The 12540-nt window shown below is 36.9% G+C and overlaps 1 protein-coding gene across 7 annotated transcripts in view; it reads left to right on the top strand.

Annotated features, from left to right (window-relative positions):
• Window positions 1-12540, top strand: part of LOC132263461 (uncharacterized) — a 49993-nt gene that overhangs the window by 15287 nt on the left and 22166 nt on the right. For 4 of the 7 annotated variants that reach the window (XM_059763234.1, XM_059763236.1, XM_059763235.1 and 1 more), the window contains exons 2-4: window positions 10235-10304; window positions 11467-11625; window positions 12383-12505. In XM_059763234.1, coding sequence (XP_059619217.1) covers window positions 10235-10304; window positions 11467-11625; window positions 12383-12505 — 352 coding nt within the window. Of the gene's footprint in view, window positions 1-942; window positions 1081-3932; window positions 4428-4570; window positions 4856-10234; window positions 10305-11466; window positions 11626-12382; window positions 12506-12540 lie in introns of those variants that run through there. The other 3 variants (XM_059763240.1, XM_059763239.1, XM_059763237.1) reach the window with 3 other exon arrangements.

The raw sequence follows: 12540 nt of genomic DNA, 5'->3' as shown, positions 1-12540 counted from the left end.
TCATCTGGTGAGGAACTTATGTAAATGTGACTATCAACTCTGTGATTGCAATGGTGAGAAATATATGGGATGATGGAAATTAAGGTCAAATGTGAAGAAAAAGTGTACCAAGTGAGGGTAATTGATAAAATTGCTCATCATTAACATACGGCACATGCCCAGTCCGTAAGATTCATTGTAGATTCTCCAATAGAGCCAGTAGAAATCTGCTAATAGTTCCAAAAATTGACATGCATAATTGGCCACTTGGGACCATCCGAAGTATTGATTGACGCAGTTTGATATTTTCCACAAGATGTGATGTGACTTCTGCAATATCTTGAAGCGATAGTGAACGAATTTGAGACGGTATTTCTCCAGGCAAACACCATTGTATGCTTCAACTTCGAGGGTGTTGAGAAAGATGGCGAGTTGCTGCACATTGCATGCTAATATTCTCGCGTAGTGATGGCACAGATCAATGTAGAAGATATGCTGCAATTGGCGAAAACGACTCTGCACCAGGAACAGCACTGTGAAGATCCAGTAGTTTATCAATTGGTTGTTTTGCATAAGATAAGGGAGTAGCCACAGTTCCAATACGAGGAGCTGGACTGTGTAGAATATGAATTTCCGCTTGTACAGTCGATAGGATTTTTCACTCTCTAGCGTGAGATCAATTTTGATGACGGCAAAGATGGACTCCAACTGAATGGTGTGATGAAATATATCAATAAGTTGTCCTACACGAAAATACGACTCGATCAGTATGAGTGATGTCGTGACGATGGCCGCAGAATACTTGGTCCAATCGTTAAATTTGCCCAATGGATCATACGCGAACATGATGGACATTGGGAAGTACAACACTAATGCCAAGTTAACACACAGCAGTGCAAAATGCATTACTTGAAAGAGGTGACATTTGATATTGACACTTTTCTGTTTTGTCTCCTTACGCAGGGTGGTGAAATTTACGAGGCTGAGACCGAGCAGATGAAAGCACAAGAACAACTTTCTGCCCAATTTTAAATGTGCCATATCAGTTGCCTTCTATCGGAAAGAAGTGAACCAAAAACGCTGAAAGTCACTAATGCATGGGTGAGTTCGATCTATACACTTTCAATTAGTTAATTGGGATTATTGACTATAGCACGGAAAGGGTGTTTCGATGGAGTTTTTCTTCACTTCTTTAAAAAAAAGGGGTTCTAACTAACTTAATGTACACGCGGTTCTGTGTGGAAAACACATAAATCTTTTGCAAGCTGTGTGATTTTTTTTATTGGGAATTTAAGTGATTGCCTAAAAAACACAAATTCTGACTATCATTAAATATCGTCAATAACATTATTAAACCCTTTAAGCCAATCTATATTCGATGCTCTTTGTGTGGTTAAACCACAAATTCCAATTACGTTTTGTACAGAAATTGTTGGGTGTAAAGTACGATAGAGCAATTTTGGATTGAAAGTCAATATGTAATAGTTGAAATTGGACTTCAACTTGTGAATTTGATATGAAATAGCCACTAATGAAAATAAATACCAGTCAATGTCAGTAAATTTATTGTGCAACATGAGCAGTGAATTCTTCAGTTGTTTTCCCCTTTTGATTTTCTGTTTCAATATCGCGGTGTTTGATCACAGAATGATGATCGAAGTGTTGCGGGTGAAATTATTAGCATTTCTCTCACATTAAAGCAATATCCATTAAATTGATGAGTTTTTCCTCAATTTTATATCTACCACAAAGTCCACAACTTCACTCTTACATCGGTTGGCCTTGTCGGTTGAATGAAAGAGGCGCAAAATTGGCGTGCAAAATGGTGCTGCAAAGTGCAAATTATTGGTGCAAAAATGTGGGTTTTTTCCCCTCTCACTCACTCTCGTCTTTGCACAATGCGTGGGTGAATTATCTTATTGCAAATTCAGTGGTGAAATATTTTTAGAGAATTACATCAGTTATGGAGAAATTAGAATATAATTAACTTATGCATAAATGAATTGACTCCCAGCGATGCATTTGATAGAAAATGCTGTGCCAAATGAGTGTAAGAAGTGTGGAGTTTGAAAACTGAAATGGGTTGGGTTAATAGTGCATCTCATGATGTTATGCATTGTATGAATAAGTCTGTTATTGGAAAAATTGAATGGAAATTTAGCATTGAAAGTCGTGCTGCAGAAATATAAGGAGAATTTTCTGGAAGATATTTTCTTCTCTTTATGTGTATATTTCACTATTATTAAATTTTACTATTATGATATTTTTCCCAATGCGTCTCGGGAATGGCAATTTCACGGAAATTATATGGGCGATTTAGGGCTGGGCCGGAAAAAGTGCTGTTCTCTCGGAATTTCACTCCCATGAGATTTCAAGCCTAAAACACTTTAAAGAGTGTCTAACAGCGGAATATTGTGCAAAACGCCATTTCTACTCAGTGATTTACATAATCTTGTGTATGAAGTATATAGGGAGTCGGCAACTAGTATATGTCTTTATTTAAGAGACGCCTATTGCAATTTTGAGGCTTGCCTTCTGTCTATTGCTTATGTGCTGCTGAAAATGAATTGCCAGTGCTCGGGTAATAAAGTATCGTAATTGAATCACTTGTGATGATTTTAACTTAAGAACAATGTCAGGGGATTTCTTCAAAATGCTTTTCATTCCATCATGTGTCATATTAGACAAAATTCAGATGCTGTTCCACATTTAAATTTTGATAAAATTAACATTTCAACTTTTTGGCAGAGCTATTCTTGCAATAACTGTGTATTAGTCCTTGTATAATCATCACTGGAAATTATGCAGGAGAAATGAAGAGGAGGACCATAGATGGCGAAGGTGTGGAAAAGAAGTTTTAGTGAATTAATTTTGTGGTTGAGAAAAGGCAGAATTTAAATCTCTAGATGAGTGTGAAAATGGGAAAGGGAAAAGCGACTTGATGGCAATTTTTTTTCTGGGACTAAAAGAGAGTGTCCATATAGAAATAAACAGCATAAGAATCACAACAATGTGAAAATTTTGAGGGTTTTCCTCCTTTTCTTTCGTACATCTTTTCCCTTGCGGTCTTTCCGCACTGTTCAATGTCCTTTTGTACATGTACTATGTACTCCGATGTGTCGCTATAGGATGTTTATACATACAATTTCCCTTTTAGCCATGAAAATGAAAATGCGCACATGACGCCATCTCTCTTGCTCCTCTGGCGATTGCCATGCATGCCGAGAGAGCGTCTTATCTGGAGACAGAGAAAGGCCAAAAAGCTTCTCTGTACGCTGTCTGTGCGACGTAATCAATAATTGCGTGTGTAAAAAGTCCCCGAGAAACGTGTGAATTGTTGTGCTGAGAGCAATCTAGTGGTGCAAGGAAATTTTTTGTGGATGAGAAAATTGAGTAATTTGGTGTCTTCTTTGTATGGCCAATGTGTGAAAATATCCCGCGGGGGATTAGTGGAAAATAACAGTGGGAATATTCGTTCAGAAATATTTGTTTACATCGTCATCTATGGTGTGTAAATTAAATTTCCCCAATTTTCCTCGCGGCTGCGCATCAGAAAATTTTCCATCCTGTGTGAATATCTTTTTGGCATTTGCTGGTTTTTTTCGGAGAGATTCCTTTTTCGCTTTTCCCAGCAATTTTCCAACAATATGAGAGGCATTTTCTCTCTCTCTCTCTGTACGTGGAAAATATACATCAAAAATTCCCCGAAAGGGTCAGAGTTGCTAAACGACCAGATATATTTTGTGCTCTTGAACATTTGGCTTTTGCGCAGATATTGTATATTAAATTGAACTTGCACCTCTACAGTAAACAATTCATAAATGGTGTGCGCTTCGGGTGAGAGAGAATCTGGCTCTCAGCTCGTCTCCTTCCTGGAGATTTTCTATGGGCAAAGCGTAGAGTCGGTCTCTGCGGGCGCTCGGGAGAGTACAGACAGAGAGTCCCCCCATTCGAAAACATGAGTGTATCCGAAAGCAAAATGCCATGGAATCGCGGTACTGCAGTGCCTCAGTTGGTGCTCCGTGCTCAGTTTCGTGCTACCAATTGACGAGATTGGTGGGTTTTACCATCTGTGTCTTTATTTCGGAGTATTTTGTCCACACTGAATAGTACTTTATTGAATTGAAGAGACACCCAGAGAGAGTTCATTGTACATATACAAAAAATCATCACATGAGACATTGCAAGACGGAGTCTCTTTGATTGTTTTTCTGAGCGATTTATTAATGCTACAGCTGTGCTAGTAGGATTGTAGATGTGATTTTCATTCATTAAAAGTGATACTTGCACCATTTTCCCCCCTTGAAACACACCATTGTATAGTTGTATAAAGCTTAGGTCTCCCCTAAATAATACAAAAGTGTCTTTCTTCCGCATCCCTCGTTTTATTTTATACCTCTTCCGCCTATCGTGTAAAAGTGTGATAGAAATTCCTAGATGTTGCAAGGGTAAAAAGGAGAATTTTACTAGTGCGGGAGTCAGAAGCAGCGTATGAAGTGAAAAAGTACTCAACAATATTTTTTTTATTCTCTCCATGTGTGTTTAAAATCTCCTACTGTGAAAATGTATTTTCCTACACGGCAATCCAAAGGTGAAGTGGCATAAAACAGTGCACAATAAAAGAAGTGTATAAAAAATTTAGAGACAGAGAGAACAACAATAGTCATGCAATTTACGCGAGATTTAATTTGGACTGTGTATTTTGGTTGAAATGTCGAGAGATTTTCTCAATGATTGTGAGTTGAAAATAATTGTAATGGAGTGTGGTCATGCTGAGAATACGTGAAATACTTTGGAGGATTTGGAATTTGTGTAATAGATAGTTTCGGGCACAATTTTCGTCACCACGGAGATACTTCCCCATCAGATTTTCAATGTAAGTTTCCACGACATCACTTTGTGGAGATAGACAAAGTGGCATGTGACGAAGAATTAACACTATACACTACTAAAAAAAACCAATTGATAGCGTCAAAAGTGTTGAACTTATTTCGTCTTTGCGCTACTCTTTCATACGGAAAATAGAGAGGCGTATTTTGTGTATGGAAAACCATATAGTCTGCTCTACTGTTTCCGGTACGAGACTGTGCTTTTTGGGTGGGTGTTGAGGGACTGAATTGTGTTGAAAAGAGGAGAAAAGAAAAAAAAAGTATAGCAAGAACCGATTTAGAGGGGGAATTTTCTAACACTGCAATCGGCATAGTTGCACAATTCCGTCCTTTATTATGCATCCCACATTTTAACACATAAGATTTATTTCCAATGTTATTCTTTTCCCCCTCACTGTCGACAAATAGTGTCTCTCGTAGTGAAGTCATGTTTCTCGTCTCTCTCGGCGTTGCGATGTTTGATGGTTGTGTATGTGAGGAAATAAAATCGCATTAAATGAAAATTGCTTCAATGGCTTTTGTGCCTTTTTTGCCGCTTAAATCACCAAAGTCAGAGGGAGAAATTAATGCGAGGAAGTTGGAGATGAGCCACGGTGTCTGGATGAATCGGAAATTTATGATTGATATTATTCATCATGAAGTATATATAGAAGAAGTATAACATCAAAGTTATGCGGCGCTGATGGTTCTCTTTCTCGCTCCGCGAACGTGTCAATAAATGTGCGATTTTCTTCAAAAACTCCATTAATATTCACATGAAGCGCCACAGTAATATTCACCAACGCTATTAAACTAGTGATTAGCGTTGTGTTCTTGTTTACACACTTTTCACTCTGTCTATACGGTGAGTCAACAGGGATTGATTTGCTCTCCATCTATAAAGTGTAACATTCACGAAAATGTAATTATCTCTTGCTAGATGTTTACGTAATTTTCCAATGCAAATTTGTTTACAGTCAATTGTCAATCAATTTTTCACAATTGAAGTTAGATTTTAGAGGAAGAGAAATCACACGATTTGTCTTAAAGCATGGGTGGAAGTTTTCTTGCATAAGAAAACCAGTACTTGGCGTGTGGAATTTTGCTTCTAATGAAATATCACTTGAGTGAGAAAGTGAGAGAGTATAAATTTCCATTCAGTTTTGGATAAATCTACCACATGTGATAATCCGATTCTGATTGTGTGAAAAATATGAGTCTTTTAGCTTATAGAATTGTATGAACCGGGAGAGTTATTGTAGAAGCGCATTTTGTGTGGGAGAGAGAGAGAGTAAAAAATTGCACAGCGAAATTTATCAGATTTTCCATATTTCAACCACCTGACATTTTACGTGATAATTCTTGTGGCAAAAAATGTGTTTTCTTTAATAAAAAAAAAACATGTGATATAAACTTTTGTAAATTTGTACTTTTTTAAGAGAGTAATGATTTTTTGCAATGAAGATTTATTATAGGAGTTCACAGTGGATTACCAAAGAGCCCGCATAAATTGTAATCAAACGATCGTTTTTTATAATCAACTACTACATGCGTTTGATAAACCACAAATACGATTAATATCTACTAAATTTCTCTTACAATTTTTTTATTACATGAAGAATAAAATCAGTGTCAATTGATGGAGTTGATTAATGCGTGCGTATGAATTAAAGTTGACTTTTGAATGGAAATTGGTGTTGAGGTGTTTCGTTCGAAATAACCATACGGACTGTGATGTGAATTGAGAGTGTCCAGAGGTCATATAATCAATACGGCAATGATCAAATTCAATTGGCGAAAATATATTGAGACAATTGGCGAATAAATTCAATGACCTACAGCCCACAATAGTGTGACCTTCATCGCAACAGAGTCGCTTTTATTTTTCCACTGAATGTGCGAAGTAGATATTTGCACACGTTTTAAAGTCCCCACGGGGAGTTTATTTGCACAATGATTTTCGCAGTGTTAAACTGCTGCTGTGTGCCCTCAACGCGCCTAGAGGGTGACTAATAAATATTACGGATGAATTAGTAGATGAGCAGTTTTAAGCAATTTTACCCGGGGTTTGAGAAAATGTGTGCTCTTCTCGCGAAGGGGGATGGAATTAAAAATAAATATTTTAGCACAGTTTCATGGTAAATTTTCACACATACTTTTCCTCCATCCCATGACTTTTCTGTCATCTCCGCATATATAATAATTCCACGGCACGCAGTGATATAATTTTCTCCGTTCCATGTGCTGTGGCGGAAAGGTGGGAAGGAGAGTGAATATTTGCAATGTCTGTGTGATAATAAAATCTCAGGGTGGAAATATACATAGCTCTTTGTGTCGTATTCCATGGGAAAAGATATTGTGATACTCTTTCACCCTAGCCTGAGCCGACGAGAAGCAATAATTCACGGCATTAAGTTTTGAAAATGTTACATTAATTTACACGGAAATTATGCAGGAAGTAACTTTTGCAGTAATTTCATATATAACATAATTAGAAATTTCGTATCTTGTAATATGTTAATTGTATGAAATTTTCACACGATGTATAAGTTCATCAACAGCAATATTTATAGTATATACATATGAGCAGTCTGATTCCAGTGACCATTGTAAATTTAGTCATATCACGTTAATAATGTATCGCTTGTGGAAATGAGGAAATAAGTGGTCAGACGATGCCAAAGCAAAACACTCCATCTGCTAAAATATGGATACGCGCTGTGGTGTATAAATATTGCAATTTAATTGGGCTTGTGTATAACGTGACCGAAGAGTATTTAAAGTGATTTAAAACAAATTATTTGTTTATCAATATTAATATGCAGATGAGTCAATATTTTCCAATTGGATTCGTTAATTGATTTCAGAGTGTATTGAGCGCGATGCAGTTGTTGCAGCAGCGAACAGCTTCTCTAGTTATACACATAACTGGAAGATTACCTCTGCGAAACTTGCGTAGTGTGAGCAGAGCATTCTCCCATGACTAACTGCACACTATTTGTCTACCTAGCTGACCACGAAGCGATTAACCATTTATTGCATGCACTTTCTTCGCGTTCAGCGCATCTTCTCTTGCTTGAACTAATAATTTAATAAATAGTCTCTCTATTAATCTGAGAATTAGGACGCTAATTCCACGATTATTGGAGTACAATTTTGCTTCAGCATGAGGGATAAGTATTATTCCTCTTATACATTACATATACATATATAGCATATATAAATTGTATTGTGTACAGAAATCCACTTTGTGTTGTAAAGAAATGCTATGACACGTACTTTTATACAATTTATTGGTTAATCTTTGGGTCAGTCAGAATGTAATGGCCTTTAAGGTGAACATCTCCCGCTTTCCTTGGGACATTTTCTCCCCTTGGATAAAAATACATATAGGCTCTATATAAGTTTCTGAGCTTTATTGAAATTCCTCTCAAGGATTATTGGGGACAATAAGTCATTTTTGTGCGTATATCGCGTCAAAGAAATTGAGAAATGCTGGGTGTGGGTGATTTTCCAGGGGTTAAAGGTCGAAGTGGATTATTTTTGCAATATATGTGGGTAGATTTTCATTACTTCAGTGACATTTTGATGCTTCAGAAAGCATTATGATGACATGTTTTTTTGATTGTTATACAATCAAAAGTGCTCTTATTCTGTGAATTTATAATAAATTAGGTAACATATGATGTGCATACTTTGTAAATAATTCATTGGGCTGTGAGAAATCATTGGTAATCCAATGAAATTTTCTCGGTTTTTATTCAACACACTTTTGTATTGTTTTGTTTGCATTTATAATTCATCAGTCTCAGATATCATATTTTCCTCATTGGTGCATTTTTTCTGCTACGAAAATTTCCTCGTTATTGTGTGAAAAAAAGGTAATTTAAATCTATCAACTTCTACTGTTTTGTACATTTAAGAGAGATTTTGTGGTTGGTTTTTTCTCTGTCAAGAGCGGCGCTTTATTGCGGAGAGATGCAAAAAATAACTCTATTTTCTCGTGTTTAAAACACAAACAGAAATGCTATCATGAAGCAATTAATCAGTTTTTGTTGGTAATTCTGTGTGTTCTGTGTTGTTTTACGGTTTGGAAAAGGGGGAGATGTAAAAGCTTCAAGATTGCAGAAGATAAATAAAAAATGTCCCTTTTACGACTGTGTCAGGAAAGGGAAATTAACAAAACAGTCTGGATTTCTGGGTTGGGAAATGATACTTAAAAATTGTGCGGTGGCAAATTAAAAATAAATTGTATTTTTTAATTGTGACACATGCCATATTTCGCCATGCACACGAAGAGCGCCGTTGCGAAGGAGGTGAAATGCTTTGTGTGGAAGATAGTACTGATATATTTCTATGAATTGCACTAACTTCTTCCCTCTCCACTTCAACTGCCATGCTAAACCACAGTTTTATTTTTATATATGAGAAAGAGTGGGTTTATTGAGATGAGAGTAACATGTAAAACAGTTACACATCATCATCGAGGAGCGACCAAATTGAATTTTCCATTTCTCTTGCACTTAATAGTTTTTCTCTCTTTTTCCCACGCAATTGTTTTGATGGTTTATTGTGGATGGTTAATGAAAGTAAAATGGTTTTAATATCCAATTCACTACTATGTATTTTTTTCGGAATAAGGAGGAGGAGTAGAGCGAAAAGGCATGTGTGTGTGTGCATGGGTGAGATGTGAAATGTGGAAACATATCCGAGGTTTTGCCTTTATGTGTGAATCATACGACACGTTTATATAGTGAACTTTCAAATTAAATCTTTTAGAGCGTCTCGGTATCTTTTTCGCACACGTCTTCTCACAACAATCACGGATGCGGGTCTCAAATTGAGACAAAATGACAAAAACACCGTCCGTTACTTGGGCAGATTGAGCAAAGTTGTGTGTCTAGAGTGTAAAAAGGGGAAAATGCTACAATTGTCTGATATTCAAGTGTGAGCTGTGTTTGTTTAGCAAAGTTCAATTACAGTTGGCCGTTTTGCGCCTCGAGAATTCAACGAGGAGCGCAAAGAGGTGGAAAAACAGCACATTGCTCTATCGGTTCTCGTAACCCAATTTGTTGAATTTTGACTTTACACATTATCCGTCACTTTGTAGGAAGAAAAAAAGTCCTATTAGTCAAATTAAAGTAATTCGTTCCAATGGAAAGTTTTTTTTTTCTATATCCACTCACGTCTGTAGTGTTGAATTTTCAAGTGGGGAGAAAGAGAGAAAAAGACTGAATGTCTTGTAGCCACTCGAGAAACTTCCTGACTTCAATATCCCTCTTTTAACAACCCAAAATAGAGTTGAGAAAGCATTCTTTACAAGTACATAAGAATTTTATAACATTTGTTGTCATAACTTTCACCTTCTTTTTTTTTTACTCTTTCAGAGAGGAATTTTGAATATTTTACAACGTGTGCAATGGCCCAGGCTGAATCGAGACAGATACTTCGAACAGAGTAAGGAATCAATAAAGAAACACCCACATTTGATATATCCACTCATAGTGTCGTACAAAATCCCATAAAATACTCAATAGCATGTAGAAAACAATCTCAATACATTTTGGAAGGGAGAGTTTTGATGGAGAGTCGGGAGAATGGGACAGAAGTTTCTGATTTTGTCGTCTTATTCCCATATTATATCATCTTTATGTGATAAATACGCTCCCCACACACATTCTTCTTATCCACCATGTGAAATTTAGTATGGGAGGAAAAATTATGGCAATTTGTCGGGTAGAGTTGATGAGTCTCAAAACAAGACTGTTACTGTAAGAACAGAATTATAATGAGAACATCGTCATAGATGGATGATTGCAGACAGATTTAATATGCAAAGTAATTTTTAACTCAGAGTTTCACTGTCTGGAGATTTATGGGCATCACAAGAAAGTATCTCAAGAGTGAATCAAGATTATATTCAATTTGATATTCTTGACATTTCTGGTATAAGAATTAACAAAAAAAACTTTTCTAGCCACTATTTATGAGCATTGTCACAGTAATTAAACATTTTATTGAGCAATGTTGGAATTTGTTTTTTTACACAAAAGAGGAAAAGAAACTCTTATAGGGAAATTTTGTACAATGTTTGTGGCCTTCGTGCGGGAAAATTATAGCTTCACGTGTGAATAACCTTGATTAGATATTTAAAATAAACGCAGAGTTCAAGTATTTTGGATGAGTGAAGAGAATACATATTTAACGAATGACGATTTGCATGAGAAAATATCTGGAATACTTCTTGATCTTTTTCCGGCAACAATTGGTTTCGAAATTGGCAACATATGATCATCTCCAAATGGTGCTGATGCAAGATGTGCCACACATTATTGGGAAAATTGAGAAATTCACCAGCGAGTGAGTGGTAAATTGCAATAGAGAATATCCGAAGATGGAGGAAGAGTGATACTGCGGCGGGTGTGTATTGTATAAAATGGCGCAAAAGTTGTGTTGGCAAGTTTCTCCGTGAAAATTTCTCACTTCCAAACCCCCTTAATTACAATCGCAAAATGATTGTGATTCAGGAAATTTGGTTGGTTGTCAAGGGGGCCGCGTCAGCATTGGTGTGAGGCTGGGAAGATGAAGTTATAAATTGAAAATTTCACCTCTCTTGCAGTGGGGGAATAGATGATGTGGAGAAATCGCTGGAACTGCTCGATAAGGTGTTATCGGAGTTTGAAGAGCCAGAATCTTTGCCTCCACCAGTTGAGCCTGAGAGTCCTTCGCAGGGCCATCAATCTGAAGACGATGGCTACATGAGTATGAATGGTCGACGGTGAGTGTTCTATCTCTTGCTTCTGCGATAATTTATTATGTGCGCCTTTTCTTCTCTCTCTTGTACAATCCGTAAAATGGCGGAATCACGGGTGGTTTTTATTTTGTTACTTGAAAACCAAAGAAAACCATCCCACCTACATATAATAATACAATTGGGATATACTATTACATTTTGATTTGCTTTCTTCTGTCCTTTTTCTGTCTGTGTGTCCTCGTCGACAGGATGGGGAAAAAGTTGATAAAATAGACGATAAATTTATTTTCTTGTTGCTGAATGGCACAAATGATGGGGAGTTTCAATGTATATATGTTGGGGGTGGAAAGAAAAATTCCCTCATCTTTGTCTCACTCACGATGCAGTGTTCAGTTCCTCGGTGATTCTGTCTTCCTTCAACTCTGCAATAAATAAATTTTCTTTGTCTATTTCTGCCTTATCACGCTAATGAATGTTGGGATGGAATTTCCTTGGTCGAGGGTGAATTTTTCACATATGACGCGAGAGAGAGAGGGTGGATATCAACTGGGGGAATGAAGGACATTAAGCTTCTCAGATTCATCTAATGTAATTATCATGAGAGTGTTGATTGTGTGACAATCAATAATGGGGAACTTTCACTTGAAAGACTCATCCTTGATGTCATTCTTCATTGTGCCATTTTATGGATCTAATGGTATATAGTGTGAAAATATTGCGAGAAAATGGATTTGGGTGGTGAAAATAGGTGATAATTGAAGATTTGAAACTGTGTTTTCAGGGCAAAATTCTCCCCCGGCTTCCAGCCGACAGATGAAGGACTTCCACATGGCACAAATTCGAATAATGAACGACCACCGCCACCCGAGGAAGCCGAACGTATCATCTCGGACATTTTGCCCAGGTATAAATTTCCTATTCAAACTCTGGGGACATTCA

This window comes from Phlebotomus argentipes, unplaced genomic scaffold (genome assembly GCF_947086385.1).
Source record: "Phlebotomus argentipes unplaced genomic scaffold, Phlebotomus argentipes genome assembly contig_15, whole genome shotgun sequence".
NCBI classification, from domain to species: domain Eukaryota; kingdom Metazoa; phylum Arthropoda; class Insecta; order Diptera; family Psychodidae; genus Phlebotomus; species Phlebotomus argentipes.
The sequence above is the reverse complement of the archived record's forward strand: the minus strand, read 5'-3'. Positions and strand labels throughout refer to the sequence as shown.